Source organism: Eumetopias jubatus, unplaced genomic scaffold (genome assembly GCF_037043125.1).
Source record: "Eumetopias jubatus isolate StellerSeaLion01/CBP00866 unplaced genomic scaffold, mEumJub1_p1.0 scaffold_16, whole genome shotgun sequence".
NCBI classification, from domain to species: domain Eukaryota; kingdom Metazoa; phylum Chordata; class Mammalia; order Carnivora; family Otariidae; genus Eumetopias; species Eumetopias jubatus.
In genome coordinates, this window is record NW_028274822.1 from 91,494,582 (window position 1) to 91,521,955 (window position 27,374).

At 49.0% G+C, this 27,374-nt stretch overlaps 1 protein-coding gene across 1 annotated transcript in view; it reads right to left on the minus strand.

Moving 5' to 3' along the window:
- Window positions 1-27,374, minus strand: part of TMEM132D (transmembrane protein 132D) — a 547,747-nt gene that overhangs the window by 380,210 nt on the left and 140,163 nt on the right. The window contains exon 2 of the mRNA XM_088019389.1: window positions 24,592-25,480. Coding sequence (XP_087875515.1) covers window positions 24,592-25,480 — 889 coding nt within the window. The remainder of the gene's footprint in view (window positions 1-24,591; window positions 25,481-27,374) is intronic.

A 27,374-nucleotide genomic window follows, 5' to 3' on the forward strand; every position in this document is an offset into this window, starting at 1 on the left:
AGCTTGATTTTCTTCTAATAATGGGTAAAATAAAAGGTAAGTCAAAAAAAAAAAAAAACCCAGAAAACCAAAATTCAAAAACAACTCTGCTCTTTTAAGTTTTGTGCAATGAGTCTTAAGAATACAGAATCTTATTTTTTGTACATTACTGTAAACGGCTTTTGCAATATGATGGTATATGACACAGTAGAGTAGATTTTGATTATCACTGCTTTCTTATGAAATGCAATTCAGCTCTAAAAAATAATAGCTATCTCAGAGAATGATTCAGCTGGGTTTATTTAATGGCATTCTCCAAATCTTCAAAGTAGGTATACTTTTCACCTAACGAGCAACAGTGTGCCCATCTTTAGGTCAAAGCCAAGGAAGGTTATTTAGGCACACCTGTGAGTTAAAGCTAAGCTAGACAGGATTACGGCGGCATCGAGGAGATGCCCGCAGAAAGGGAGTTATCCAAGCTGTTCAGGGGGCTACTGCGCTGTCATGGTTCAATCACCCGCCTGCATCCCCAGAAAAGGGATGGTTTATAGGAGGTGGCAGGAGGAATGGGTAGTGGAGGTGGGGGCCAGAGTGTGGGGTGAAATCTGTCTTGTAAAGAGACATGCTCCATACTGAAGTTAAAGTAATCACATTACAGCCCACCCTTGAACAACACAGGTTTGAACTGTGTTGATCCACTTACTTGCGGATTTTTTTTTTTTTTGGATAAATATACTCCAGGACTGTAAACGCATTTTCGCTCCCTCATGATTTTACTGACATTTTCTTTTCTCTTGCTTACTTTATTGTAAGAACACAATATATAACACAAATAACATACAAAATAGGTGCTAATCAACGGGTTTTGTTATCGGGAAGGCTTCTGGTCATCAGGAGGCTATCAGGGGTTAAGTTTTGGGGGAGTCAAAATTATGCATGGATTTTCCACTATGCGGTGGGGAGGGGGACATCACCCCAACCCCTGCACTGTTCAGGAGTCAACTGCACATGGATATATGGGGAAGGAATAAATAAATCAATGGAAAAGGTGACTCTTCTGCACTTAAGTCACTGGGACCTCCTGGGGAGGTAGCTGCGGTTCCGTGTCCCAGATGCAAACACAATCTCGGGGAAGTCGTTAAGGAGGCTGCTTTCTCACCATCACCTCCGAAACAGTCACTTCTTCCTCCCGACTCTTCTGCTTGCATCTCCTGTTCCTAAGTCCAGACAGAGCTCTGGCAGGATGGGCTGGGGTCACCCGATATGGGGAACCAGGCTGGGAGGACCCACTGAGTGTTGCATCGATTATATTTTTAATTTTTTTATTGTTATGTTAATCACCATATATTACATCATTTGTTTTGGTGTAGTGTTCCATGATTCATTGTTTGTTCATAACACCCAGTGCTCCATGCAGAATGTGCCCTCTTTAATACCCATCACCAGGCTAACCCATCCCCCCACCCCCCTCCCCTCTAGAACCCTCAGTTTGTTTTTCAGAGTCCATCATCTCTCCTGGTTCGTCTCCCCCTCTGACTTACTCCCCTTCATTCTTCCTCTCCTGCTATCTTCTTCTTTTTCTTTTTTCTTAAAATATGTTGCATTATTTGTTTCAGAAGTACAGATCTGTGATTCAACAGTCTTGCACAATTCACAGTGCTCACCGTAGCACATATCTTCCCCAATGTCCATCACCCAGCCACCCCATCCCTCCCACCCCCGACCACTCCAGCAACCCTCAGTTTGTTCCTGAGATTAGGAATTCCTCATATCAGTGAGGTCATATGATACATGTCTTTCTCTGATTGACATTTCACTCAGCATAACAGCCTCCAGTTCCATCCATGTCGTTGCAAATGGCAAGATCTCATTCCTTTTGATGGCTGCATAATATGCCATTGTGTATATATACCACCTCTTCTTTATCCATTCATCCGTCGATGGACATCTTGGCTCTTTCCACAGTTTGGCTATTGTGGACATTGCTTGCTGCATCGATTATAACTCACTCATGTGGCCGGCCCTCCTTTATGGCCGGTCTGCACTTTTTTGGCTTCTGGGTTGATTCCAAGTCCAGTCCAACAAACTGTGCAAGCTGGTAAAAGGCTCACCTGGCATGAAGCCTGCATGCCGTCGCTTTCCTATAGGAAGGGGCTATCCAGTAGAGTATGAGGAGAAGCCCACGTTTGGGGTACAAATGCCGATCCGTACACTTGGCACCAAAGCGTACCATCTTCATACCCCTTGTTTGTGGGGCTGGGGATATGCCAGGCATTGGGAGTGGATACACCTATGGGATCTGGCCGATGACTCTCCATGATAGCTAGAGGCACCTTACTTTCTCAGGTGGAGACGCTCTAGCCCCAAATTGGGGGGCACATGACTACGGCCACCAGCAGAACAGAGGCAGGAGGTACCGGGGTGGCTGGAGTGCACTACAGTCAATGTCTGTCCTACAGTTTACTTTCCCACAGCCCGGTGTTTTCCCGAGTCCTAGCACCACTCACCCACAGTGCCGCTTGAACTCCAGCCGCCAGGTTGTAGAGGACTGGTCTGCATCGGGGGGGTCCTGGGGAGCTCCCACCACTGGCCATTTGCATACAACATCTCAGCCCGGAGCTGGGGTTCTGAAGCTCCCGGCCACGACATCGTAATGGGAATGAAGCTGCAAAACGTGTACTTCTGTTCTTCAGCTGCATCGGGAATTAACACCCAAAAAGAAATTTACTGAAACCTGATTTTCACAGATTGCCAAGTACTCCTGGAGCACAGAGGCCAGGGCAGAAAGAGAATGGGGATTCTGAAGGTACCGGGCTCTGGCGACCTTCCAGCCCCTGAGTCCCCATCAGGCAGGAGGGGGGACCTCTGCCTCATAATCCCAGGAAGGCCGAACTGCTGACACCTCACAACTGAAGGGCGATCTGACGAATCTCACCCCAGCAGCTCGGTGAGAGCACAACCACACTTGCCCTGAAACATTCTCTCCAGCGTGGCTCCCTGTCCAGACCTGCTTCACCTGCGGATACTCCAGAACCACTAAAAGAACGAGACAGAGCGGCGTGCCCACCTGCACAGACAGGTGCGCACACGCACATGACGAGCTCAGGCCACCCAAGAGTTTCCCTTCGCTTCGGCAGAGGAAATGCTCGCCTAGGAATGGCATACCATCAACAAGGGCAAGGACGAAGAAACACAGCAACAGGAACGTGGCTAAGAAGGCCTGGGATTTTCTCTCTTTCCCCGCAGAAGTACTTCTCCGTGGGAGGGATCAGATAACAAGCGTTTATTGAGCCCACAAATCCGTACTGCGCTAGAAGTGTCATGTGGGATATTCAAAATGTAACTGTTCACACCTCCACAGAGTCCGTGGGCTAGAAGGGTAAATGTAATTAATATCTGAGAAACAGAGGGTAACAATGAGGCTGTACCATGTGGTTCTGATGGGGACACTCTGCCGGGCTGTGGGACACGGGGGCCCTGAGATCACACTTCTCCTGTGCCACCCAGGCCGTACCTACATCCCACAGACGAGCATGTGCCCGACGCTGCCTCAACCTCCGAGGTCTGTTCAGAGTGAACACAGCACAAACCCTCCCCCACCTGTGCCTGCAGGTGTTTCCAGCAGGCATTGGGCTTTGCTGGCTCGCCATGCCTGCAGTCGTCTCCTACCTGGTCTACCTCCACTCCCTGATTATCTGGAAGGAGGGGCCAGGTTCCAGCACGTCAGTCTTGTGACTCCATAAAGCCAATGACGAGAACACACAAGCTTGGCTTTCGGGGGCACGGGGCTCAAATTAGCTCCCCGGGCAGGACACGAAGACGTAGGAGTCAGTAACAGGAGAGACTGAGGCTGCGGGTCACAGATTTAATCACAGCGGTTTAACAAAACAATGACTTGGTTGTCACAGGTAGAAGAAATTCAGACGTCGAGGAGCAGGGCGAGGGCTGTGCACTCGGGAGATCCTCCTTGAGTCCCGCTTGGCCACATTCGGGTTGTGACTCCTGGTCGTGCGGCACTGTTCCAGGAAACAGGAAGGCTGAAAGGCTAAAGCCACGTCCTGGCTACATCTACTCGTAATCAAGACAGGAATAGGGTCCCGGCAAGTCATTCCCAAAGACCATCACTCAGACCAGCTCCAAGAGCCACCATCTGCCCCAGACCAGGCTAGAAGTAACAATCGTAACTGGACGCTTTGCCCCCATGAATAAAATAGAATTCTATTAGCCAAGAATAAGGAGGATCGGCACGTTGGCTAGGCAACGAGCAGCTTCCGGCAGAGTGACCAGGACTAAATCCTGAATTGCTGACAGCACAGCACTATGCGGTCCGTCTGTGACCAACCACATAAGGAGCAAAAGGAGAAGAGAGACTCTGAATCCCAGGCAATGAATATATCCAACCTCCCCAAAATATTTCGCTCTGCATTAGGAGATATCCTGGGGGGAAGCCCTTCTTCATGTAATCATGCAGTGCGCTTTTTATGTCTCTCCCTCTCCAAGGAAAAAAATCATGTGAGATTAAGAGACTTTGACAATTATCCTCCAATTAGGAAAAATCACGATCCGGGGGGCCTTTGCAAAAAGGGTAGCCTATACATTCAAAAGAAGAGAAGAGAAATGGAACGTTTACACATCTCCTGCAAGGAGTTTTTTTGTGATTAAAAATCATGGCTTGATTTTTGAGTTTCCATTAAAGGAAAAAAAAGGCCAGGGAGAAGCTTGCCATCAGGCTTTACATGGAGGCTGTGATTACATGTCATCAGGGACTCACTGCAGCGATCCTGAGAAAGTCGACAGTGGCGGGGGCGGGGGGTGGCTTGCCCCGCCTCCCCACGTCCGGGGCTCGGGCCTGCAGACCCGGACCTTCGGGATGCCTTCAGAAGTCCACCTCCAGGGCTGTGTGAACAGAAGCTTGCTCCAGCTTGAACCAGCCGGGTAGGGTAATAAGAGTGTGCCCTATTCAAGTGAAACCAGAACCCTCTGAATTGCTGTTTGTCTCTTGGTGTTTTGCAATTTTAACCACGACACTTAAACTGAGCACCTACTGTATACAGGGCGCCGTTCCCAGTGACTTGTATGCATTTCCCATCACAGCAGATAGATGCCGTACCTACACCTGCTTGAGGCTGAAGAATCAAGACATTTGGAGGATACAGGCAGCCTACCGCGCCACATCACCTCTGTACACACGGCCATGCCGTAGGCACCTGCCACCTGCAAAGACGACTCTAGCGGCCTCTGTACAGACAAGCAGCCCCTGTCTAGGTCACCTATTTCCGACTAACCCGGGGCACCCACAGCTTGGCTGATGGGCCGGCCTCTCAGGAGGGGCGATTCGCTAGAACTCCTCTAACAGCTGTGATGCTCTAGGAAGAGCTGACCCAAGTGCCACCCAGCCAGACTACAAGGGAGGCTCAGACCTATCAGCATCGGGAGCTGCTCACGTCGCCCCTGGAGCATGCCATCCTAAGAGCTTCGCAAGCGGGGCTACTCGCTGGGGCCGCGGGAGAAGACGGGAAAACAGCGCGTGCCCTGGAGGAGCTCGAGCCAGAGGCGGCACAGCCTGGGACTCGTGGCCATTCCCAAGGACAAAGCAGGGGGCTCCAGGCTCTTTCGGCCAAAAAGAGAAAATGTGGTATCTGAGTATTCTACTCAAAATACTGATCTCGTTCAACATGGAACAACTGAGCTCCTCCTTATTTGCTGAGTCACTGTAACTAGTTTCATGAGGGTTTTTAAACTTTCTAACTAAGCTATGAGCATCTCCAGGAGAGAGACTGCTTATGCTACTGTTTTCTACATATTGTATATACATATATACACACACATATATATACATGTATATGTATATATGTGTTATTATATTACACACAGATAACTTTTTATAATATACAACATATATATGTATTCTGCACAGTAATAGGCATAGAGTAGACATTCAAATACATGTTGATTTATTGCCTAAGAGTCAAAACCTTCAAAGCACTCATCTGTTTTCGCACATTTTGAAAAAGAAATCTGCAAAATTAATACCCTATGACTTTTCTCTGGATTAGAGAACCACTGAGGCTGAATCTGGGAGGTCCTGAGGGATGCTCAGTCACTCTCTCTTCTTACACACAGTCCATGACAGTTTAACCGTCTTTATGAAGAACTAAAAGTCATTGCTGTTTTAGGCACGCATCCGCCGTGATGGCTTCACCAGACCTGGACGGCGGTGCCAGCCAGTGAGAGCCAAGTACCCAGGGGTTGGGGGGAGGACCCTGGAAGACACACGGGTTTACATTTGGCACGAGGCTGCACGGGAGGTCTTTCCCCGTGTGCAAAAGCAAAAGAACAAGTCTGAATTTGGAAGCTTTTGTTCAAAACCTTGGAACTGTTTCTCCTGCTCCCTTTTCAGAGCGGGAGGGGACACTGAAAGCTCCGTGTGGCAAGAAGAGGAGACCAGCAGTAAAGGGAAACCCTGAAGTAATATATAAAACTACTGTTGCTCAACACTCCTCGCCAAGAGACTAGACGAGCAAACATCTGCAGCCAGAGGAGAGAAGCCACAGGTGTGACCCCCTCCATGTTCGGGGGCTTGTATTACACTCGGGGGAAAAGAAGCAGCTTCAGAAGGCACCACTGGGCCTTCCTTCATGGAGCATGTGAGCTCCAGTTGCTGGTACGATGCTCACTTCCAACAGGCTTCCAACGTTAAGTTAACAATAAGTTTCCAGGTGAAAAAATGCATCCCACTACATTAAGGTGCATGCATCTTTAGACAGGAAGAAGTAAGCAGGGCGAGGACCCTGGCCAGGGGCAGAAATCATAATACTGGCTATTCAGGTCAATTAAAGAATCTGGAATATTGGTTAACTACCAAAGGAAGCATAAGAAGATGAGAAAACAGAGCCAGCTAAAGTGGTAAGGGAAGGCCATGTGGAATGCGCTAGAACAACCTGGAGCGGATGAAGCACAGATCACAGGCGTGGCAGGTGAGGGCACGGGGAGGGGACACCCCAAAGAGGGAAAGGCACAAAGGTGAGTGTCACTTGGATCAGCCCACAAATAACAGAAGGGGAAAGGCACCAACATTAGTATTTAAATAAATAATAGCTACTCTGTCAATGTAGGAGCACTGTGGTTCCTCTGACCTCGAGAGCAAGGGAGGGGGTGGGGAACGGAGGCTCTGTGGTCCTTTAGGTCGCAAGCCCAGCCTCGGAGGACAGACGTGGGAATCAGACCGTGCAGGGCTGGGGCTGAGACGGACGCAATGCTAAGGTTCAGGACGCACTGCCCACTGCGGGACTCGGCGCTGTTCTAGTAACGGAATTCCCACCGCATGGTAACAACATGATAATGATAAAAAGCTGCCAAAGAGGTAGACCTGGCTTAAGGGTAAAGCCTCAGGCCGACTCACTTATCTACCTGTGTGGCCCAGGAATAAGATCAGGACGAATGTGGTAAAACTGCTATCTCCGTAACAAACCGGCTTCTCCCGAGCCCACCGCCAGGCCTCAAATCTCCACTACCTGTTCCCTCCGGCCACGTGGGCGAGGGCATCGGGCCAACAGCATATGGGCAAAGGGAGGTCCACTTCCAGGACTGAAAGCCTCCCCCATGATCCTCCACACCCTTACTGCTGGCTCTCTATGCACTGGCTGGAGGTGAAGGACGTTGAGTCCTATAGGATGGCAGAGGCTCCGGCAAGCCCGGGTCCCCACATCCCCCATGGAAGCTACCCATGCACAGTGGACTAGGTGTGAGCAAGCAGCACACACTTGTGTTAGACTTCTGGGAGTCAGGGCTGGTCTGCGACAGCTGCTGGCAGTACCTCCTCTGACTAGCACAAAGAACAAGTCTGTGGTTTAGGAACCCCAAGGTAAGCAGAAGAGCCTAGAGGCTCGCGGACACACAGGTGAGAATGTTCCCACTGACACTAGAAGGTCAGCATTAAATAAAACAGCAGGTTAAAAACCTAGATTGTTTCATACCACTCATCTATTGCAAAAGTCTGTTGAGCTTTGACAATTTTATAGACCCGTGTAATCATCCCATCTTGTATGCATGTCCGCGGATGTGTATATAAGAATTTTGCTGGAGAGCTGGATGAGGTCTGCAGACCTGTCTAGATTCAGGTAACAACCGCCATAATCAAGATAAAGAAGAGCTTCATCACCCAAATACCCCCTTTGTGCTTTCCTTTTGTGGTCAAAACATCTCCTCTGTCATCCATAGCAACCACCCATCCATGCTCCATCCCTGTATTTTGCCTTTTCCAGAACATCACACAAATGGAACCATCCTGATACTGGACTTACGCTCGTACCCTTGTAGGAAGCAGGGAGCACACCATCAAAATACCACACGGACAGCTTCTGAGTCTGCATTTTTAGGATCCAACTGCTTCCAATGCCTAATGAACCCAGATGCAATGTCCTGCTTCTCTGGAAAAAAAAACCAGTATCAAACCTTTGCCCTTCGCCAATCTGAAAATCCCTTAAGTTTGATTCAAAGGCTCCATACAAGAGAAACAGGCCAGTTCAATCTACAAAATGGATAGGGGATGATGAGGGGAATCTATTGTAAAAAAAAAAAAAAGAAACGTACCTCTCCCCTTCTCCAAGTTGACAGGTCTGTGGGGAGAAAAGCCCTGATTCCAGGCATGGTCCAGGCTCCCCACCAGCCCAGCACAGCACAACTCCCGCCCAGACTGCACGTGGTACACGAAGACGTACATTACGACTCCCAGTTCCTGCATTCGTACCTGTCTGAAATACACCCACCCCCGAGTCTCCTCTTCTGTAACACAAGAGTTTGAAAATCAAAATTCAAGCCAACCTTCCTCTAACCAATGGGAAAGGGCATCAGGTGCTAATTTGGGAGGCATTGGGGAATTGACATAAGCTCTGAAAAGGGCACATTTTCTGAGCAGCATGTTGGAAATCCAGGCAGCCCCGCACAGATGTCCCTTCTGGCAAAGAGAATGGAATAGAAAACTTCACCGTAAATAACATTAAGGTGGCTTTTCATGCACTTAGATTTTTACCCAGAGAGAGAATGTCAGAAAGTTCATTTTCTTCTAATAATGTGCATCCAGTTTGACCAAAGTAACTGCGTTCAGGCATGAACCATGGCTGCCACAGCAAATAGTCTCTTGTCTACATGATTCCTGGTTTAAAAAGAACTCACTTGAAGACTGAGTTCTAAGTCTACATTTATTTTATGTTTTCATGCTAAATGGCATCCGTTATGGGGACTTTCCTCAGAGAGTGTGGAGCTGTGTCTTATCCCAGAACCAACAATGCTTGGCTATCCTCTGTTGCTCTTAGCTTGTGAGTTTTGGACCCTCAACATGCCCTCTGCTTCTTCTGGTTTTTCTCAACAGAATGTAGAAAGTGGATAATACACTTGTCCTCAAACCCAACGAGATTTTCCATTAGTAAGCAATGAGAAATGCCTAGAAAACACAGTGAGGAGCGCCTGGGGGACTCTGTCAGTTAAGTGTCCAACTCTTGGTTTTGGCTCAGGTCATGATCTTGGGTTGTGGGATCAAGCCCTGCATCAGGCTCTATGTTCCCAGGGAGTCTGCATGAGATTCTCTCTCTCTCTCCTCCCTCTTCCCTCAACCCCCTCGCATGCTCTCTTTCTCTCTCTCTCAAACAAATAAATAAATCTTAAAAAAAAAAAAAACAACAGTGAGACCATGGTAGCAGACTAAATCACAGCAAGTCAAAGAATATGGATACAAACTTTATTGAAAATCACTGTGTAAGTTAGAAGGCAAATCTAGAATTCAACAGAAATTTCATTCCCTGATAAGAAATAAAGGTTTCCTGGGCGCCTGGGTGGCTCAGTTGGTTGGGCGACTGCCTTCGGCTCAGGTCATGATCCTGGAGTCCCGGGAGCGAGTCCCGCATCGGGCTCCCTGCTCAGCAGGGAGTCTGCTTCTCCCTCTGACCCTCTTCCCTCTCGCGCTCTCTATCTCTCATTCTCTCTCTCTCAAATAAATAAATTAAAAAAAAATCTTAAAAAAAAAAGAAATAAAGGTTTCCCTAGGATAATGGGCATTTCGCAATGTCTGGAGCTCTTTCCAGATGTCACAACAGAATAGGAAGGTGACGCGCTGCTGGCTACTAGTGGGTAGAGGCCAGGGATCCTGTCCACACCCTACAACACCCTATCCATCCATCTATCCATCTAGTACAACACTATCATAGAATACCACACACACACACACACACATTCCGAAGAATTATCTAGTCCAAAATGTCAGTTGTGCCAAGATTAAGAAACCCAGCCTTAGGATCAGGGTTGGGAAAAATTGAACCATAGAGTCTAAGATGCACGGCCATGGGTGGTCCCAACTCTGTATCAGCAAACCCAGGCTCTATTAACATGCAGAGAATCTTTCAGGGTCTTTGAATTTGTCATGATCTTTGGCTTTAAATTAAAGCACTCAATCAGCAGAGATCTATTGAGATCTATGCACTGTGGTTTTGAGGATGCACAAGAAAGAAAAATGCCTGCTCGCAGAGTTTGCAGAGACACCAAATGGTTGAAGCACAATTATATAAGCAGCTGAGTTTCAGGAAGTGGTAAGTTCTCTTAAAACACAAAGTGGGGCCACCTGGGTGGCTCAGTTGGTTAAACGTCTGACTCGATTTCAGCTCAGGTCATGATCTCAGGGTTGTGAGACTGAGCCCCATGTAGGGCTCCATGTTCAGCGGGAGTCTGCTTGAGATTCTCTCCCTCTCTCTCTGGTCCTCCCCCACCTCAAATAATAAAATCTTTTAAAAATTTAAAAAAATAAAACAAATTTCAGGGGCACCTGACTGACTCAGTTGGTAGAGCATGCAATTCTTGATCTTGGTCTTTTAAGTTGAGTCACCACACTGGGTGTAGAGATACTTAAAAATAAGATCTTAAAAAAAAACACAAATTAAAGCAGGATGTTGCAAGGAAAGGTGGGATTCTACTTGAGATGCAACAGTTAAAGAATACTCACTACTACTATGTATCTATCCATCCACCCATCTATCTATCACCTATCCATCCAACCATCCATCCATCCACTTACCTATCACCTACCCACCCATCCATCCAACCACCCACCTGTCATCCATCCATCCATCCACCTGTCATCCATCCATCCATCCACCTGTCATCCATCCATCCATCCACCCACCTGTCATCCATCCATCCATCCACCCACCTGTCATCCATCCATCCAACCACCCACCTGTCATCCATCCAAGCACCCACCTGTCATCCATCCATCCATCCATCCACCTGTCATCCATCCATCCATCCACCCACCTGTCATCCATCCATCCAACCACCCACCTGTCATCCATCCATCCATCCACTCGTCATCCATCCATCCACCCACCTGTCATCCATCCATCCATCCACCCACCTGTCATCCATCCATCCATCCACCCACCTGTCATCCATCCATCCACCCACCCACCTGTCATCCATCCATCCAACCACCCACCTGTCATCCATCCATCCATCCACCCACCGTCATCCATCCATCCATCCACCCACCTGTCATCCATCCATCCATCCACCCACCTGTCATCCATCCATCCATCCATCCACCCACCTGTCATCCATCCATCCATCCACCCACCTGTCATCCATCCATCCATCCACCCACCTGTCATCCATCCATCCAACCACCCACCTGTCATCCATCCATCCATCCACCCACCTGTCATCCATCCATCCAACCACCCACCTGTCATCCATCCATCCATCCACCCACCTGTCATCCATCCATCCATCCATCCACCTGTCATCCATCCATCCAACCACCCACCTGTCATCCATCCAACCACCCACCTGTCATCCATCCATCCATCCACCTGTCATCCATCCATCCATCCACCCACCTGTCATCCATCCATCCAACCACCCACCTGTCATCCATCCATCCAACCACCCACCTGTCATCCATCCAACCACCCGTCATCCATCCATCCATCCATCCACCTGTCATCCATCCATCCATCCACCCACCTGTCATCCATCCATCCATCCATCCACCTGTCATCCATCCATCCATCCATCCACCTGTCATCCATCCATCCATCCACCCACCTGTCATCCATCCATCCATCCACCCACCTGTCATCCATCCATCCATCCACCCACCTGTCATCCATCCAACCACCCACCTGTCATCCATCCATCCATCCATCCACCTGTCATCCATCCATCCAACCACCCACCTGTCATCCATCCATCCATCCACCCGTCATCCATCCATCCACCCACCTGTCATCCATCCATCCAACCACCCACCTGTCATCCATCCATCCAACCACCCACCTGTCATCCATCCATCCATCCACCCACCTGTCATCCATCCATCCATCCACCCACCTGTCATCCATCCATCCAACCACCCACCTGTCATCCATCCATCCATCCACCCACCTGTCATCCATCCATCCATCCACCCACCTGTCATCCATCCATCCATCCACCCACCTGTCATCCATCCATCCATCCTATCCCATCTTCTGCACTTCACTTTTTTGACCTAATGTTTTGCAAAATTTTCATATCAGACTAGTTATACAGTATTCTGTGAAACAGAATTATGCAAATGTAAAATAACCAACATCTTTAATGAGCACTTAACGTGTAGACATTGCTCTATCATCTTCTGGCACTGAATGGTACTCTGTGTTACTGTGGAGAATTCTAAAGCCAGCCTGAATTTCTTCCCCTCATAAGCAACAAGTGACTTACTTTTTGCTGACAAAATGTTTTAAACATCTGGCACGTATCACACATACACACACACACACACACACACACACACACAAGTATGTATAAAGCATTAGTAAAAATTATGTACATATATATATAATGATATACAATAATGATAAATAACATAGTTTAAAGAGTACATATCACGCATGGGCATTTTAGAAGACAGTAAGCACCCCATGTACTTACCACCCCAATGAAGAACAAGTATGTGTTCTGTGCCTTTGAACTCTCTTGCATGTTCCTCCCCAATAAAATCCTCATCATCCCCACTGGGACCTACTATTCTGAATCTGGTACTCATTTCCTTGTTATCTTTTACAGTTGCACCTAAATGAATACATATATCCATCATCCATGGACAGTTTGTTAATTTGATGTCTATGTTTTACCTTCACAGAAACATACTTTTCTGCAACTCTCCACCGCATTTCATAGTATAGGTCTGCGATTACCCGTATTGATGCATCCACGCTGTAATGGGACAATTTTCATGAAGGTGTAGGATCCCATTGTAGGAATATGTCAACGTGCACTTATCCACTATCCTGGCGGTGGTCACCTGGGTTGTTTCCAGGTTTGTGCTAGTACAAACAGTCCTGCTGTGAATATCGCTTTGTGCCCTCAGGTAGACAGGTTTGTAGAGCTCAGAAGTTGAAATGTGGGATCATCATGTTCACATACCTCCCCTATCACAGAGTAACCCCAAATTACTTTCTAAAGAGGCTGCACCGTGTTTTCCTCCAGCAGCAAAAAAATGAGGCTTTTCTTCTTCCCGCATTCACAACTTTGGGGAGCAGCAGACTGCCCGACTCTCGGCAACCTGGTGGTTACAAATCTGAACTGCATTATGGTTTTAATTTGTTTTTCTCTGGTTGCTGATGAGATGGAGTATTTTTTCTTAAAAGTATTGCTGCCTTGTGTTTTCTCTTCTGTCAGGGACCCTCACCCATTTTCCTATTTGTTTATTTGCTTTTAACCTTTGCATGACAGGTGTTCTTTATATATTCTCCATCCTAATTCTTTGTTGATCTTATGTGTTAAAAACACCCTCCCCAAATTTATGATTTGCTTTTTTGTTTTAAAAAATACTTATTTTTAAAATGGAATCAAAAGTATTGACGTTCCCTCTGTGGTCATTGTTCTGATATCTTGTTGAAAAAATCTTTTCCCTGCAGAGCTTATAAAGATATGCTTACTACTTTCTTTTACATCGATTTCCTTTTTTCTCCCTCTGGATGCCTAAACGATCTGAAATCGACGTCTATAAGTGGCATGAAATAGAGACTGGATTCCCTTTTTCTCATGTGGATAATGCCCCAGTTCAATTTTTGAAAAGTGTATCTCTTCTCGCCAAACCTATAACTGCAGTTCTGTCCCACAAAGTCTCATGTTTGCACGGTGGTTCTGGGGCTTTCTCTGTCCATTACTGTATTTACCGCTCACATTCCACTCTCACACTGTTCGAATATCCATGGATTTTCAATGACCCATCTGTATTCTTCTCTGTAGAGTCTTACCCATTCTTGGCCTTTTGGTCTTCACACAGATTCCAACATCAACCTGCCAAGCTCCCCGAAAGGTATCCCCGGTGCTATTCTTACTGGAACTGCACTGGATCCACGTATTAATTTGGGGAGAACTGACACTTCCGTGTCATCGTGTCTTCCTGTCTCTGAAAAGGACAGAGCCATCGCTTCAGTTCTCACTAATATGTATTCTGCCCAAATGAGTAGCTCATGATTTCATTATGACTGAAATTTCACAATTCAGTTATACTTTGGTATTGATTTCTTTAACATTCTTTTGTTCTGCAAACACAGAATATGCCTGATGGATTCAGAGATGTAGCTATTCTTTCAGTTAAAAAAAAAAAGGGTATATTTGCGAAGACCTGTTTTGTTCATTTTGTGTTATTGCCAACTCTGGGGACAGTGATTATCCTCACGCTGGATCACCTTTCCTCCTCGTGTTCATTACCCTTCTTCTAATTCTTTCAATTCTTGCATTGCCCCTTGCATTACCAAAATTGCCTCAATTATTTCCATATATGTCAACGATTCCCCTCCTCACCCATGTCTATTGTAGTCCTTGCAATTTCTGTTTGGTGCTGTTTGGGTCCTCCATTAATGGATTAGATCTCTAGTCTACCTCACTGTCTCTTTGTTTTTGTTTTTTTTCATATTTGAATTCTTGACTTGTTAAATTCATGTTCTTTTAAAAAAATTCCCTACCCATTTAAGCACTCACAGAGTTGTCTCTTTTTATTGCCTTTGGTTTATGTGTTCTTCCAAAATAAATTCTTCACCTCTCTTACATGTTTGTCCCTCTTCCTTCTTTCTTCCTGCCTGCCTGCAATATATTTACTAAAGGGGCTGCCATCTTTGTTTTAATCTGATCCGTGCCCAACCTGGACAACTCTGACCCAGACCCCAGCCTTCCATCTGTGCCGACATACTGTGGATGAATTTCACCTGGCATGCTTTGTCTTTCAACATGCGTATCAGCACCTGAATTTTCAACAGGAAGAGAGTTCAGCCAGGGCGCTGATGGATGGAGCTACATCCTATCCTCCCTTTACAGTTTTTTCAAACATTCCATGCCTGAGTTCACTCAACCCTCTGTGTGTACATCTCCCATCTGCTTGAACAACCTTGGGCTTCAGGTGATAACTTCCGTTCATCTCTGTGTCTTGGATCCTTGCTTTTCAAAAGAGGGGCATCCTCAGACGGTGTCTTTTATCACTGCCTACCCTTCAACTGCCCAAAACCAGAAAGGGAAAGAAATACAAGCATTGATTTTCACCTATGCACAAGGAGTTCACAGAGTAGAGAGAAAAATATTATCTCCCCACGCCATGCTCTCTTTCTGTTGCCTGTGGGTCTTCCAAAGTTTGTATCTTATCTATTATATTTTCTGTTTGGCTAAATTTATTTCTGCATTGCCTAAGCCCCTTCCGCCTCTGCTCCCAGCTGAGACCAACACGAACGAGAAAGCCCAGGGACTGTCCCTGCTTCAGGTACAACGTAGAGGTAATCAGAAAGGATACTCTGCCGCCACAGAAAATATCTCCTCAAATGGCTACACCCACAGGTTACATCGGGGATGAGAGCAGAGCTCCTGAATACAGGGCGCTGGTTACAGAGCGGCTGAACTCGCTTGAAGACCAGCCAGACGACAGTGATGGAGCCCCGAGGTCCACACCTGCAGGACGCCCCTCTCCCGAGTCAGGAGCACACAGCACAGAGTCAGCGTTGTAAGGGGCCAAGGGCAAGGTCTCTCTGTAGGAAATGGGGCTAGCGCACCGCTGTCTGGTGGGTGTGGGGACCACACACGGCGGAGCGCTCTGGCCTGAGCAGGGACCACGGAGCAAGACAGAAGAGAACAACACAGACCTCGCTTCCCACACGAGATTCCTGCCAGCAGGTCCCATCGGTCACACACACTCAGAGGCCAGATGGAGTTCAGGTAGGACACGTGGGGGATGCAGGTTACGAGCGGGGAGCCCTGGAGGTTCCAGCAGAGCAGGAGACAGCAGGGAAAAAGCTGCAGAGCCAGTGGCCCTCGTGCACCTGTTCTCCTGGGTCCTTGGGCAAAGGGGGCCTTCTGGTGAATGTTTCATGATGACCACTTACTGACGGCCCCAGGTAGCCCTCTCCCAACACCCCACTGCTGCTCAGCAAGCTACACCAGCTTTTTAGACATGGCAACTTCATGCACCAGGAATGTGAGCAGGGCTGTGCTGTGAGATCCATCTGGTCCCTTCTGGAACCGGCTGAGGTCACCGGCTGGTCTACAGCATCCAAGACAGCTTCACTCACATACCTGGGGCCTCGACAGGATGGCGCAAAGCCTGGGTCCACCTAGGTGGTCCCTCCCTGTCCATGAAGCCTCAGGGCCTCTCCCAGAAGACCAGCTGGCCTTTTCCCATGGAAGCTCCAGACTCCAAGGACAAGTGTTCTGGAGACTGCAGAGGAAGGTCAAGGTCAAAGTGTGCTGTGGTCTAGCCTAAGACTCCCAGATCCTCACGTCTGCCCTGTTCTACTGGGAAAGCAGTGAGCTGAGGCCGGGGCACGTTCGGGGGCGGCATCCCCACAGGAAGAACATCAGAGGCTGCACAGCCTTGCTGAACCCATCACCCTACGGTCTCCCCTCGCAGAGAGAGTGGGACACATGCAGCTGTGGAGAGATGCACAGAACCGATTTCTAGAAACTTCTGCTCTCTCTTTAGCTGACCCCCCACCAGTCCTTTGTTTGTTGATGCTGGTATTATTTTTGCTGGTCTGTTTTAATCAATTTGCTTTTCATACCTTCAGATTTGGGAGAAAAGATGTTGACTTCTGGCTTCATTCTACCATCTCATTCCAGAATATACACTGAAGTAGCTGCTTTTTAAGTTATCCAAGGAAATGCGTCATAGGCAGCTTTGAGTGCGTTCCTTCTTCTACTTATTCTTCCTAGTTGAGGCACAAGTGACCTGAGCCTTGTGTTAACTCCCCTTTTCACAGTGACCTGATGGTGCTTATTGGAGACAGACTTGAGTCACGTTTGCCTTCCGGCTGATCCCTGATGCATTTCTCGGTTGGTTGGTTATTTACTCACTGCCTCATCTGAGACCACACATTCTGCTCAAGGTTCACTGTGGCCTTTTACTTACACGACACCAGAAACTGAGGCTCTGTGAGCTCTGGTGACTTTCCCAGGGGACACAGTGAGTCACAACACCAGGTGGCAGGGCCCCCCGACCCCACGCTGCGTGCTCTCTGCCCAGTTACCCGCAGGTAACTCTGCCCCGTGGATTGGAAAGTGCCACTCCTCGTGGTTATTACCACGCGTGAAGCACCCGGACAGGGTCACTCCAATCCACTAGTGTCCCTCAGAGCCACCGAACGTGCAGGGACCGGGAGGACTCCCAGGCTTGCGTCGGCACCTGCAGCCCCCGTACAAACAGGCTGGTTCTCATAGCTCCGTCCCCCAGTCAAGGGCCAGGTCCGGAGTGCTGTCCCTGTACATCCCCAGCACCGAGCTCCACCCTCAGCAAGGACTTGTTAACTGGGGAAAACACGTCAGGTGACTCAATCTCTCAAGTGCTTTTAAAAAATGGATTTCGGAGATGCTGTGGCCGCCCCCCTACCGTGCACTCCAGCAGGCGAGTTTTCAGACTTGTGCCCGGGGGCTGTGTGTCAGCAAGGCCACGTTCTCAGGACGGTAAGGCACATGTCACTGACCCCAGGGACTCTGGCAAGTCGCCGGACCACCTGGGTTTCAGTTTCCCCTTCTGGAAATGTAGGTAATAATTACGCCCGATCTGAGAGGCTGTTTCGAGGATTAAACATTTAAAAAATACCTGAATCGCCCCGAGCAGTGCCTGACACAGATAACAAGTGTGGCTACTGTGGGAATGATCAACCCTACTCGGGGCGCACTCCGCGGTCTCACGCCCACCCTCCCCCACCGCCCCACACGTCTCCCCTGCAGGACCCAGAGCAACACACAGAGAAACAGAATCGGAACGTGCTGGAGGAGAACATGAAGACGCTGCCCCACAGCTCCGTGGACGGCTGACCACAACTCCTGGGACATGGACGTCTCCACGGAGACCTACGGGAACAGACAACCTTTATGACCAAAACCCAACTCAGATTCCTCCCGGCCGAGGCATGGGGTACTCCTCCCCACCCCGGAGTGCAGTGATGTGCCGGGAGGCGGGGGTAAAACTCCAGGATGACCCAGCCTGAGCTTCCTCACCCACCATGTCTTCCGGCTCACCCAGATCTGTGGACCAAAGCTCGCCAGGGACACCAGAGCATTCCAGCAGGCATCGTGCCAACACAGAAACGTACCGAGGCCCTTTCCCACCAGCTGGTCAGTCTGGTTGAGAAGGAGACCATGGGTGACCCTACGATGCAGGCTGACAGGATGGTGAGGGCCTTCTATGGAGATGAAGGTCAGCCCAAAGTGACAGAGGGCAAACATCAGTGGCTGGAAGCCTGCAGAGCCAAAGATGACCACAGAGAACTCTGGCTGCAAGACAACCTGTCTGCGTGTCTGTCCCCAAAATAACAGTACTGATTATAGCATTTAAACCCAAAAGGCTAACCACATAAGAAATCCCTTTCATAAAAATCGCTGGACCAGCCCCCTCGTCAAAGAAGGAACAGTAGTTCCCGAGGAATTACTCACCTTCTGCCAAAACACATCCACACATCTGTCCACCTGTCCCAGAGAGAACGTCCCTGAACCATGACGAGGATGGGAACTGCCATGTCCACTCAGGTCCACTCATTCTGTCTCCTCTCCCACATTTCCTGGGTGTGGCATCAAGGGACAGACACCGAAGGGGAGTGTGGAGACCCTCCTTCCTATGACCCCCCACAAGCCAACCCACGACAGCTTCCCGCAGTAAGAAAAGAGCACGTGAAATGCTTCCCGATACTTCCTGGTTTTCCTCTTCTGGCCATTTCCCAAGTCAATTGGGAAGAGGAAGCTGACTTTCGGTGCCCTTGAGGTTCTGTGCTTTGAGGCAGGAGGGGAAAGTTGCTCCTTCCAAGCAGTGTAAGCAGTGACAGCTTCTGCCTCATGGAGCAGACGTTCTACCAGAAGGAAGAATGTACACTGCACGCAGTTTAAAGGATTTTCGAGAACAATCTGACGACATACAATGTCACCTTAATTCTAAATTTTGAACCCTCCTCTGTGCAAGTGGTGAGTTCACTCTGTAAACATTTTTTCCCCAATGATCATAATCTAGTTCAGTTGTTTTTAACTTGCAGGGGTATTTTCTCCCCTAGGGGACGGTGCAGCAATATCTGGGCACATTTTGGGGTGTCGCAACTGGGGTTTATGTCCTACGGCACCGAGTGGGTGGGAGCTGGGGAGGCTGCGGGGCCCAGACTGACCCCCCCCAACAAAATACTACCCAATCTGAAAATGTCAGCAGCATGAGGTGTAGAAACCCCATCCGCTCTACTGGATTATAACCCAAACTGTAACATAAATATCCAGACGCCCCCCAATGAAATAAATAAGTGACTGAATGAATAAATTTCTGAACAGTTAAGTCTCAAAACTTAAAAACGGTCACGGGGCGGGGGGGGGTCTCAGGAGACCCAATGACCACACGTACGCGACGTCCTGACTGGGATCCTGGAGCAGAAACGTGGGCACGGGGCAGAGACTAGCAGAATGTGAATCAAGTCTGGTTGGTTAATTGTGACAAATGGGCCACACTCATGTAGTATGTGACTAATGGTGGAAACCGGCCAGGAGGGGTCTGGGTCTGTCCTACACCAGCCCCACAACTCCCCTGTAAATCAACATCTACTCTACAACCAAAAGCTTGTTTAAAACAGACAGAACACCCTCCGTTCTCCGTCCACCTCTGGCCCACTGTCTACTCGTCGCAACTCTGCTGATGTCCGTTGGATGACAAAGGGAGGCAAGTCCCAGGCACAGATGTCCCAGACCTTGCTGGGGTTTGGGGACACCCAGCATGCACCCCCTTCCCAACAGCACCCCGGGTTCCTCAGGAGGCAAATACCTCCTCCCGTGGGATGTGCTCTTAGTGACAGGTAATGGCCGGACACCATGTCTCATGATGGGAACCACACGGGGCCCCTCTCCCACCCCCCGCACAGATATCAAGTAGACATGAGAACCAGTGGGAACCTTTCCAGAGTCTCTGTACCTGTCGTGAGCATGACAAGGACCGAGGAAGGGGTTCACAGTGGTGGGTAGGAAGAGGTGCTTGGGGTCAGCTGTTCCGTCCACTGTCTCTCAGACACCAAGCCCAATGCCCCACCCTGTCTCTTATTAATTCTTGAGACCCATGATATATACCCTACATGCCCTTTATTTATTTTTTTCTTAAATAAGTCAGACTAGGATTTATGGCCTGCAACGAAGAATATTGCTGCTGGCTACACTGGGGCATGTTTTATCTGAAACAGAGTAAAAAAAGGACCTGATTCTAGGTTAGGGCAGGTTCAAAGCCTGCATCCTTTAAGTGAATGAAGCTCAGGGTCAATCTCAAACCACCACATTAACTCCTAACAAGCTCAGAAACCAGCAAAGCGGGCTTCCCAAACCACCAATGAAGACCTTTCGAGCCTTATCCATCCCAGGCCCCTTTCTGCCCTCATCAAATATTCTTATTCTATTCTCTTACTGCTGCCTTCTTAACTCTCATCTTTGCAAGAACATCTCCTCAGTCATAATATCTTCTTCAGAGACAGCCTTGCCTCTGACCACCATGCCGGACACACAATCCTTCACACACTCCTGAGCACTTACCATTTAACATGGCAAAGACCTCAGTCATGTATATGCATTTGTTCCTAATCAACAAGGCAATCATTCACTCATTCCTTCATTCAACCAATTCAAGAAGGTCTCTGACTTTGAGAAAAGCCCCTATTCATCGGATTCTGGACCTTTCCACCTGCACTTCCTGGAGTATTCGGGAACTAAGCTCCTGCTACGTAAATATTTGGCTCCAGCCCCACGTTCAGATCTGATGACCAGGATCCCTTTCAAACTGATGTTCTGTGGGGAAACGTAACAGAAGAATGGGAGGGGGGTGTGAGAGAAAGCCCACGTTCTTTTCTTCCTCCAGACACACAATCAGGTGATTAGAGACCTAGGTTGCTTCTGAAATTGGCTCTCTGTGGGGGGGAAAACAGAACAGAACAGGAGGTGGGAACATGAAGAAAGGACCCAAGTGCCGTGGGATGCTTCCGTTGTTCACTTGAAGGAAAACATTTTATGAAATTAAAAGGGATCCTTAGATGTCTAAGGAATGAAAGCGTTTGCTTTTCTTCTTTCGTGGAGGTCTGCTTGGGAAGACAGGAGCTGCAGGAGGGAACAGAATTCATAAGATGACAAACAGCCCCACCCAGTTTCTCTTCTTCTGACAGTTAACACGCACACCTGTGCATGCAGACACACATACACATATGCAAACATGCACACACGCACACATATGCACACACGTACGCATATGCACGCACACGTGTACACATATGCACACACCCACACGTGTGCACACACGTACACATATGCACACACGTACACATATGCACACATGCACACTTGCCTGCACATGCCCACCTGCACACACACACACCATGCACACACCCACCTGCACACATCTTCCTGCACACACATGCACATTCCCACCTGCATACACACACAGATACTGTTTCAAACTACCCTTACTGAAAATTTGCAGGACAAACCTTGATTCCTAGAACAGAAGCCCTGTGTATTAGCCATGGTGTCACGCTCAGGTCACAGGCACAGAAATCACAGAAATAACAGGGAGATGGTAGAAGGCAGTCAATCATTATCGACAAAGAGCTCAAATGTCAGCTGCCATACGGTTGGGAGGGCTCCCTCCTGTTGGTGGCACTTAATTTAGTCCCCTTCCCATCCCTGGTCATCCTTAAGTGGCCATGGATGTCCAACTGGCACCTGAGCTATAAAACATAAGCCCACCCCTGACCATGTTAACATGTCAACACAGGGTGTCCAGAAACAAAACTCACAAATTCAGAGAAAAGGACCCAAGGATCCATTGCCAGAGCCTGCAGGTTATTTACAGCAGATGGCCAAAGCACACCCAGACTCATTCTAAATATTTGGAAGCTATGTTAAATTAGTGTCAAATTGACTTCATTAAAAAAGATATACTGTTTTATTTTTTTCTAATTAGGAGAATTCAACCTCAGTGCTAACAGCATGGCCAGACCTGGGTTCACCTCCAGCTGTTGCCACAAACCACTATGACTCACTCGCCATGACAGCTTTTGAAGTTTGCAGTCAGCACGATCTTAGTGCTTGTAAGGGGACAGAAAGTGTCCCACCTCACCACGTGCAACACACATTCATGAACTCTTAATTTCACTATCATCTGAACTGAAAAACTGAATCTTTTCTTTACAAATTTCTAGCTGGTGAACTCTGAAACAAGTACGTTTTTGCTATACATCCCAAATCCTCAAACCTCGGACTTCTGAGTGGGGCCACCGCATCTAGGAGTTTCAAAATGTGTTTGTTTCTGAATTTGCAAAGATCTGGACTCCTCAGATTACACAGCCCAGCAAAGCAAATTTCTGCTGGCTTCGTGACAGCTGGCCAGTGACAGAGCTGCCCTCAGGACTCTGACACCCGCGTTTTAATGTGCAATAAGTGGTCAGCAGATAAAAAGCCTTCTGTGAAGTTTAATAGGGCACATATAACTGCCTCCCAAAAAGGCTGCATGCAGATATCATCTCCTGGAGACTTGGGGTTTTCACCCTGGGTCCAGGAAACCAACAACCAGCCGTCGGCAAACCTACAGGATGGGAGAGGGTCCAAAATCATGCAAGGACAAAGCTCTTCTTATTCCAAACCTTTTGTTTCTATCAGCAAAACAGTTCCCTACATAAGCGGCCATCGCCACAAAGAATGTTATATAATCAATCCTGGAAAAGCAGAGCACAAAGCCAGCAGAACGTGCAGAGGGTCTGCGACCAGCTGAATCCCGGGCTGACTGCAGAGCACAGAAGGAGAGCTAATGAGGCCTCAGTCCTGCAGATGTGCTTCTGTGGCCTAAATCCCCAGGGATCAATCCTCTGATGCACCATGAGCCTACGCCGAAGGTCTACACCTCCCAAGAATCAGCCACGTTCAATCATTAGATTAATGTTGTGCATGAGTTTCTGTGTCTTTAGTTAAGATTAAAAGGTCACAATCAGCAAAGCTTAAATGTGCAAGGGATAAGGGAAAGAATGATTCCTTCCTGAAACTCCCCCACCCCTTAACAAAAACAAAGAGAAAGGGGGAAAAGGAGAACAAAGAAAAAGCAGATCTGAAGCCCACGTGGAGAAGGACGAGAGAACCGACCGTCGGGGCATGAACTTTAAAACCCACACAGAAACCACGTGTCACGTAGGGAAACACCCTATTTTCAGGGGTCACCGGGGATGTTGTACGTGGCACGTGAGATCAGGGTTCCTCGCTGGGTAACAATATCAGGACGCTTTTAATCACACGGACGCTCAAGCATCTGTGTAGCAAAGTTGTCTTGTGTTTAAAACAAACAGAAAACGGTTTCATGAAAATCTCATCAAGCCAAGGCAAAGAGCTTCTCTCACGTAGTACATTCCAAGTGAAAACGAACCCGTTTTTTCCCCCAAAGTGCACAGTACTCCTTCTAAATGTCTTGTCTTTGGTATATTCTTATGTAAGCTACTCGACAAATTCTACTGTATATTCTTCACACGTTATGCTCTTTTATATTTTGAACACGGAGTTCTATTTCCAGGGAGAAACAAACTAAGTGAGGTTGGTACCATATCATACTTAGAACTCACAGGCTTGGAATAGATCTGAGTTGGCAAAACTGTACCCTCTCTCCTTCAGACAACTGTTGCCATCCCGTTTGCCGACTCGACGCCACTGTGAGCTATTTGACTCCCCGAGGCACAAAGGGCCCGGCAGGACCAGCCCCGCCTCCCTCAAACTTCGGATGAGACCCCACGCTCAGCCCGAGGGTGCAGATCCACGTCCCCACCACTGTTCTGGGAGGGCCTGGACTATGCTGTGTTTGTTTGTGAAGTCTATGTGCTTGTTTCTGAATTTGGACATGAGAATGTCCTTACCACCAAACTGCCAACCGGGAAAGAGCAAACTATTCTCTCCATCTTACCCTGACCGGGGTGGGGGGGGCCGGGAGTTATGAAATTTCGAAGGCGTTCCACCTCAGAAGGAAGGCGCGAACGCAGCTCGTGGGGTCCGAGAGCAGGAGGCTGGAGGCCCCGCCCGGCCCTGGAGCAGCAGGGACAGATGCTCCCCAGGACTCACCTCAGCGTGAAGCGATCGGCGGTGCAGTTCCGGGACACAGCCACGGGGAAGGTGAGCACATCGCCCTGCCTCACCGTCCGGGCCGAGTACAGGATGGCCACGTTGCTGTCCAAACGCAGCTCACTCAGTGCGGGTCTGCTGCCCGTCTGGTAGAGGAAGACGCTCCCGATCCTCTGCAGGTGGGGCACAGCTTCGTCCAGCCCGTCCTTCCCCGGCCGGATGGCGTTGCCCTTCCGGACGTCGCCGGCCGCACAGTCCCCGCGCACATCCCCCGGCTGCACGGAGTAGTAGAGCTCCACGGGGCTCCCCTCGGGCGGCCCGGGCGCCTTCTTCCTCCCGGCCACCACGCTCGGGGGCCCGAACCAGGCGGCCAGCAGGTCCAGCTCGGCCACGCACAGCCCCAGGGCCCCCTGCAGCCGGCAGCCGGCCCGCACCTCCCGGGTCTCACGGAAGGCGAACACGCGCAGGCAGGGCAGCCTCTCGCCGGGGCTCTGCGCCGCCCAGTCCCGGCCCAGCACGTGGAACAGCACCTGCACCTTGGGCCGGCTCAGGTACACCTTGTCCCGCAGGATGTGCGCCTTCAGTTTCCAGTTGAGGGAAAACTTGTTGGTGAATCTGAAGGGGCTGGAGGGCAGCAGTAAGTCCTGGGGTACCACCTGCTCGATGGAGAAGGGCCCATAGCTGGCGTTCAGCACCGGCAGCCGCTTGGATTTGTAAATCAGGAAGGACTCCACGCGGGACTGCAGGCTGGAGTTGCGCATGATGTCCTGGTTGGCCTCCTTCAGGAAGAAGGACACGTCGGCGTTGTTGATGTGGTAGGTCACAGGGAGGTAGGTGGGCAGCAAGGAGAACCTCTGGATGCTCTCCAGGACCCCTCGGCTTTCAGTCACTGTCGGGAGGGAATCGGAGCGCAGGCATTAGGAACCCAGGTCGGTGCTAACACTATTTCCGACGGCTTCGTACCCCTTTGTTACCCATTGCCATCTTTGTACCAACCAAAACTTCTCACACGATCCACTCGCCTTATATTAAGTAGGCTGTTTTTACAGTGGGGTTATGCCTACAACTTGTTCTTTTTGCTAAAAAGGAGTGATCACCCGGGATTAGGGAAGTCTTAAGAGCACGCTAGCATCAGACAGAGGGGGCTGTTCCCATTGACGCCACCAGACAGACTGAGACTAGAAACAGAAGTAACTTTCTCAGCACGGGCGCTGACGCTGCGTCCACAGCCCACCTGACCCTCTCTGGTCCACGTTCCACCTACGACACATCCAGCCACTGGGGAACGCTGAAGGACTCGGGGCGAAGGTTCGTGAAGATGGGCACTCCCAATCCCATGGACATCACACATGCCCCTCGGGGTTCAGCTGAGAGACCCGGAAGCCCAGAAGGATGTGCTGAGAGGAGCCTCCGGGAGGTGACCTGACCATGTCCTGTCGGACCCCAGCATGTAAGGCACCCACCCCAGGGCCCCGGGAAACACATCCTTTCCATTACAGCAGCCACAACCTCCCTGAAAGCTGTTTGGAACCCAGAGCACAAAAGGCATTCTTTTTTTTTTTTCCTTGCTGAACATATCCCTCTATCAGGGGAGAAAAAAAAAAACCAAACTGCTATTTTTACAGTATGCCTTACTTTCTGTAAGAAAAAAACACAGACATAGAAATTACACAATGCAAGAACCAATTTAACGGGTTTTAGAAATGGAAATTATTGGCTTTGGGAACACTGACTTTCTAGGCAAAGTTCCACAAGTCGTACAAAGCCCTGCTCATCAGTAGCCACGTGATTCTCTCTGGTTATTCTGCAATGAAAGCAACTCGGGCCCTGACATGCATTGTGCCAACCTGCCTCAAAGGTCCCTGTGGACACCTGTTCTGATGCATAACGCCCACCTGAGTCTGGACCCCGGTGGCAATGAGAGCGGAGGAGAAAGCGAAGACTCAGAGACAGGGTCCTGTGCATGGCTTTGCCGCACATACTCCCAGGGACAGGTCACTGAACCGCTTGGCCTCCGCGGGGCTGGTGTGCAGCGTGAGGGCCCAACCAGGCATCGGAGCCCCGCCCAGCTGCGACACCGCAGGGCGAGAGGCTGCATTCATTCCACTTCTGGACGAGCCACGAGTTCGACACGCACATTCGTCCTGAGTGTGCAGAAAGCCCCCGGGGAAGACCGCCCTCAATTCAATGGCATGACCACACCTGTGCCAGGCTGACCCCAAGGAAGCAACCAAGATTTGTGTGGTGCAGAACCATTTGAAACTGCCAAGAAGTGAACCATTTGGACTGACCCCAGCAGTAATTTCATAGAGTTCAACCTAATAAATAGGAATTTCTTCCCCCAAAATCAAAATATCATAGGTATAACCAGATACTTCATTCATTAACAGGATTACATTTTTTAAACTTTCTGGAAGTCACTCAGGAGTCATATTTCATATAACCCTGTACTTTCCCGTGAGAGTTTTAGTGAAAGCAAAGAACAGGGGGTGGGTTTTCTGCTAATACTCTGCACCAAATGCTTCATCCCTTCACTGGGTGACTCCTCCTCACCCTCGGATATATCCCTGCCACTCCCCGGAGGCATGATAAAGTCACTTCTCTGGAATGCTTCCCCATGACCGGTGCTGGGTCCTTTGCTCCATGTTTTCACAGTCCCTAGGAGGGCGCCTGGAAAAATATCAGTATTTGATAAATGCATGAACAGATGGATTGACAAAGGAATTATGACACTAATATTACAAAGAGCGGATTATATTTTTACAGCAGGATTTTGGATGTTG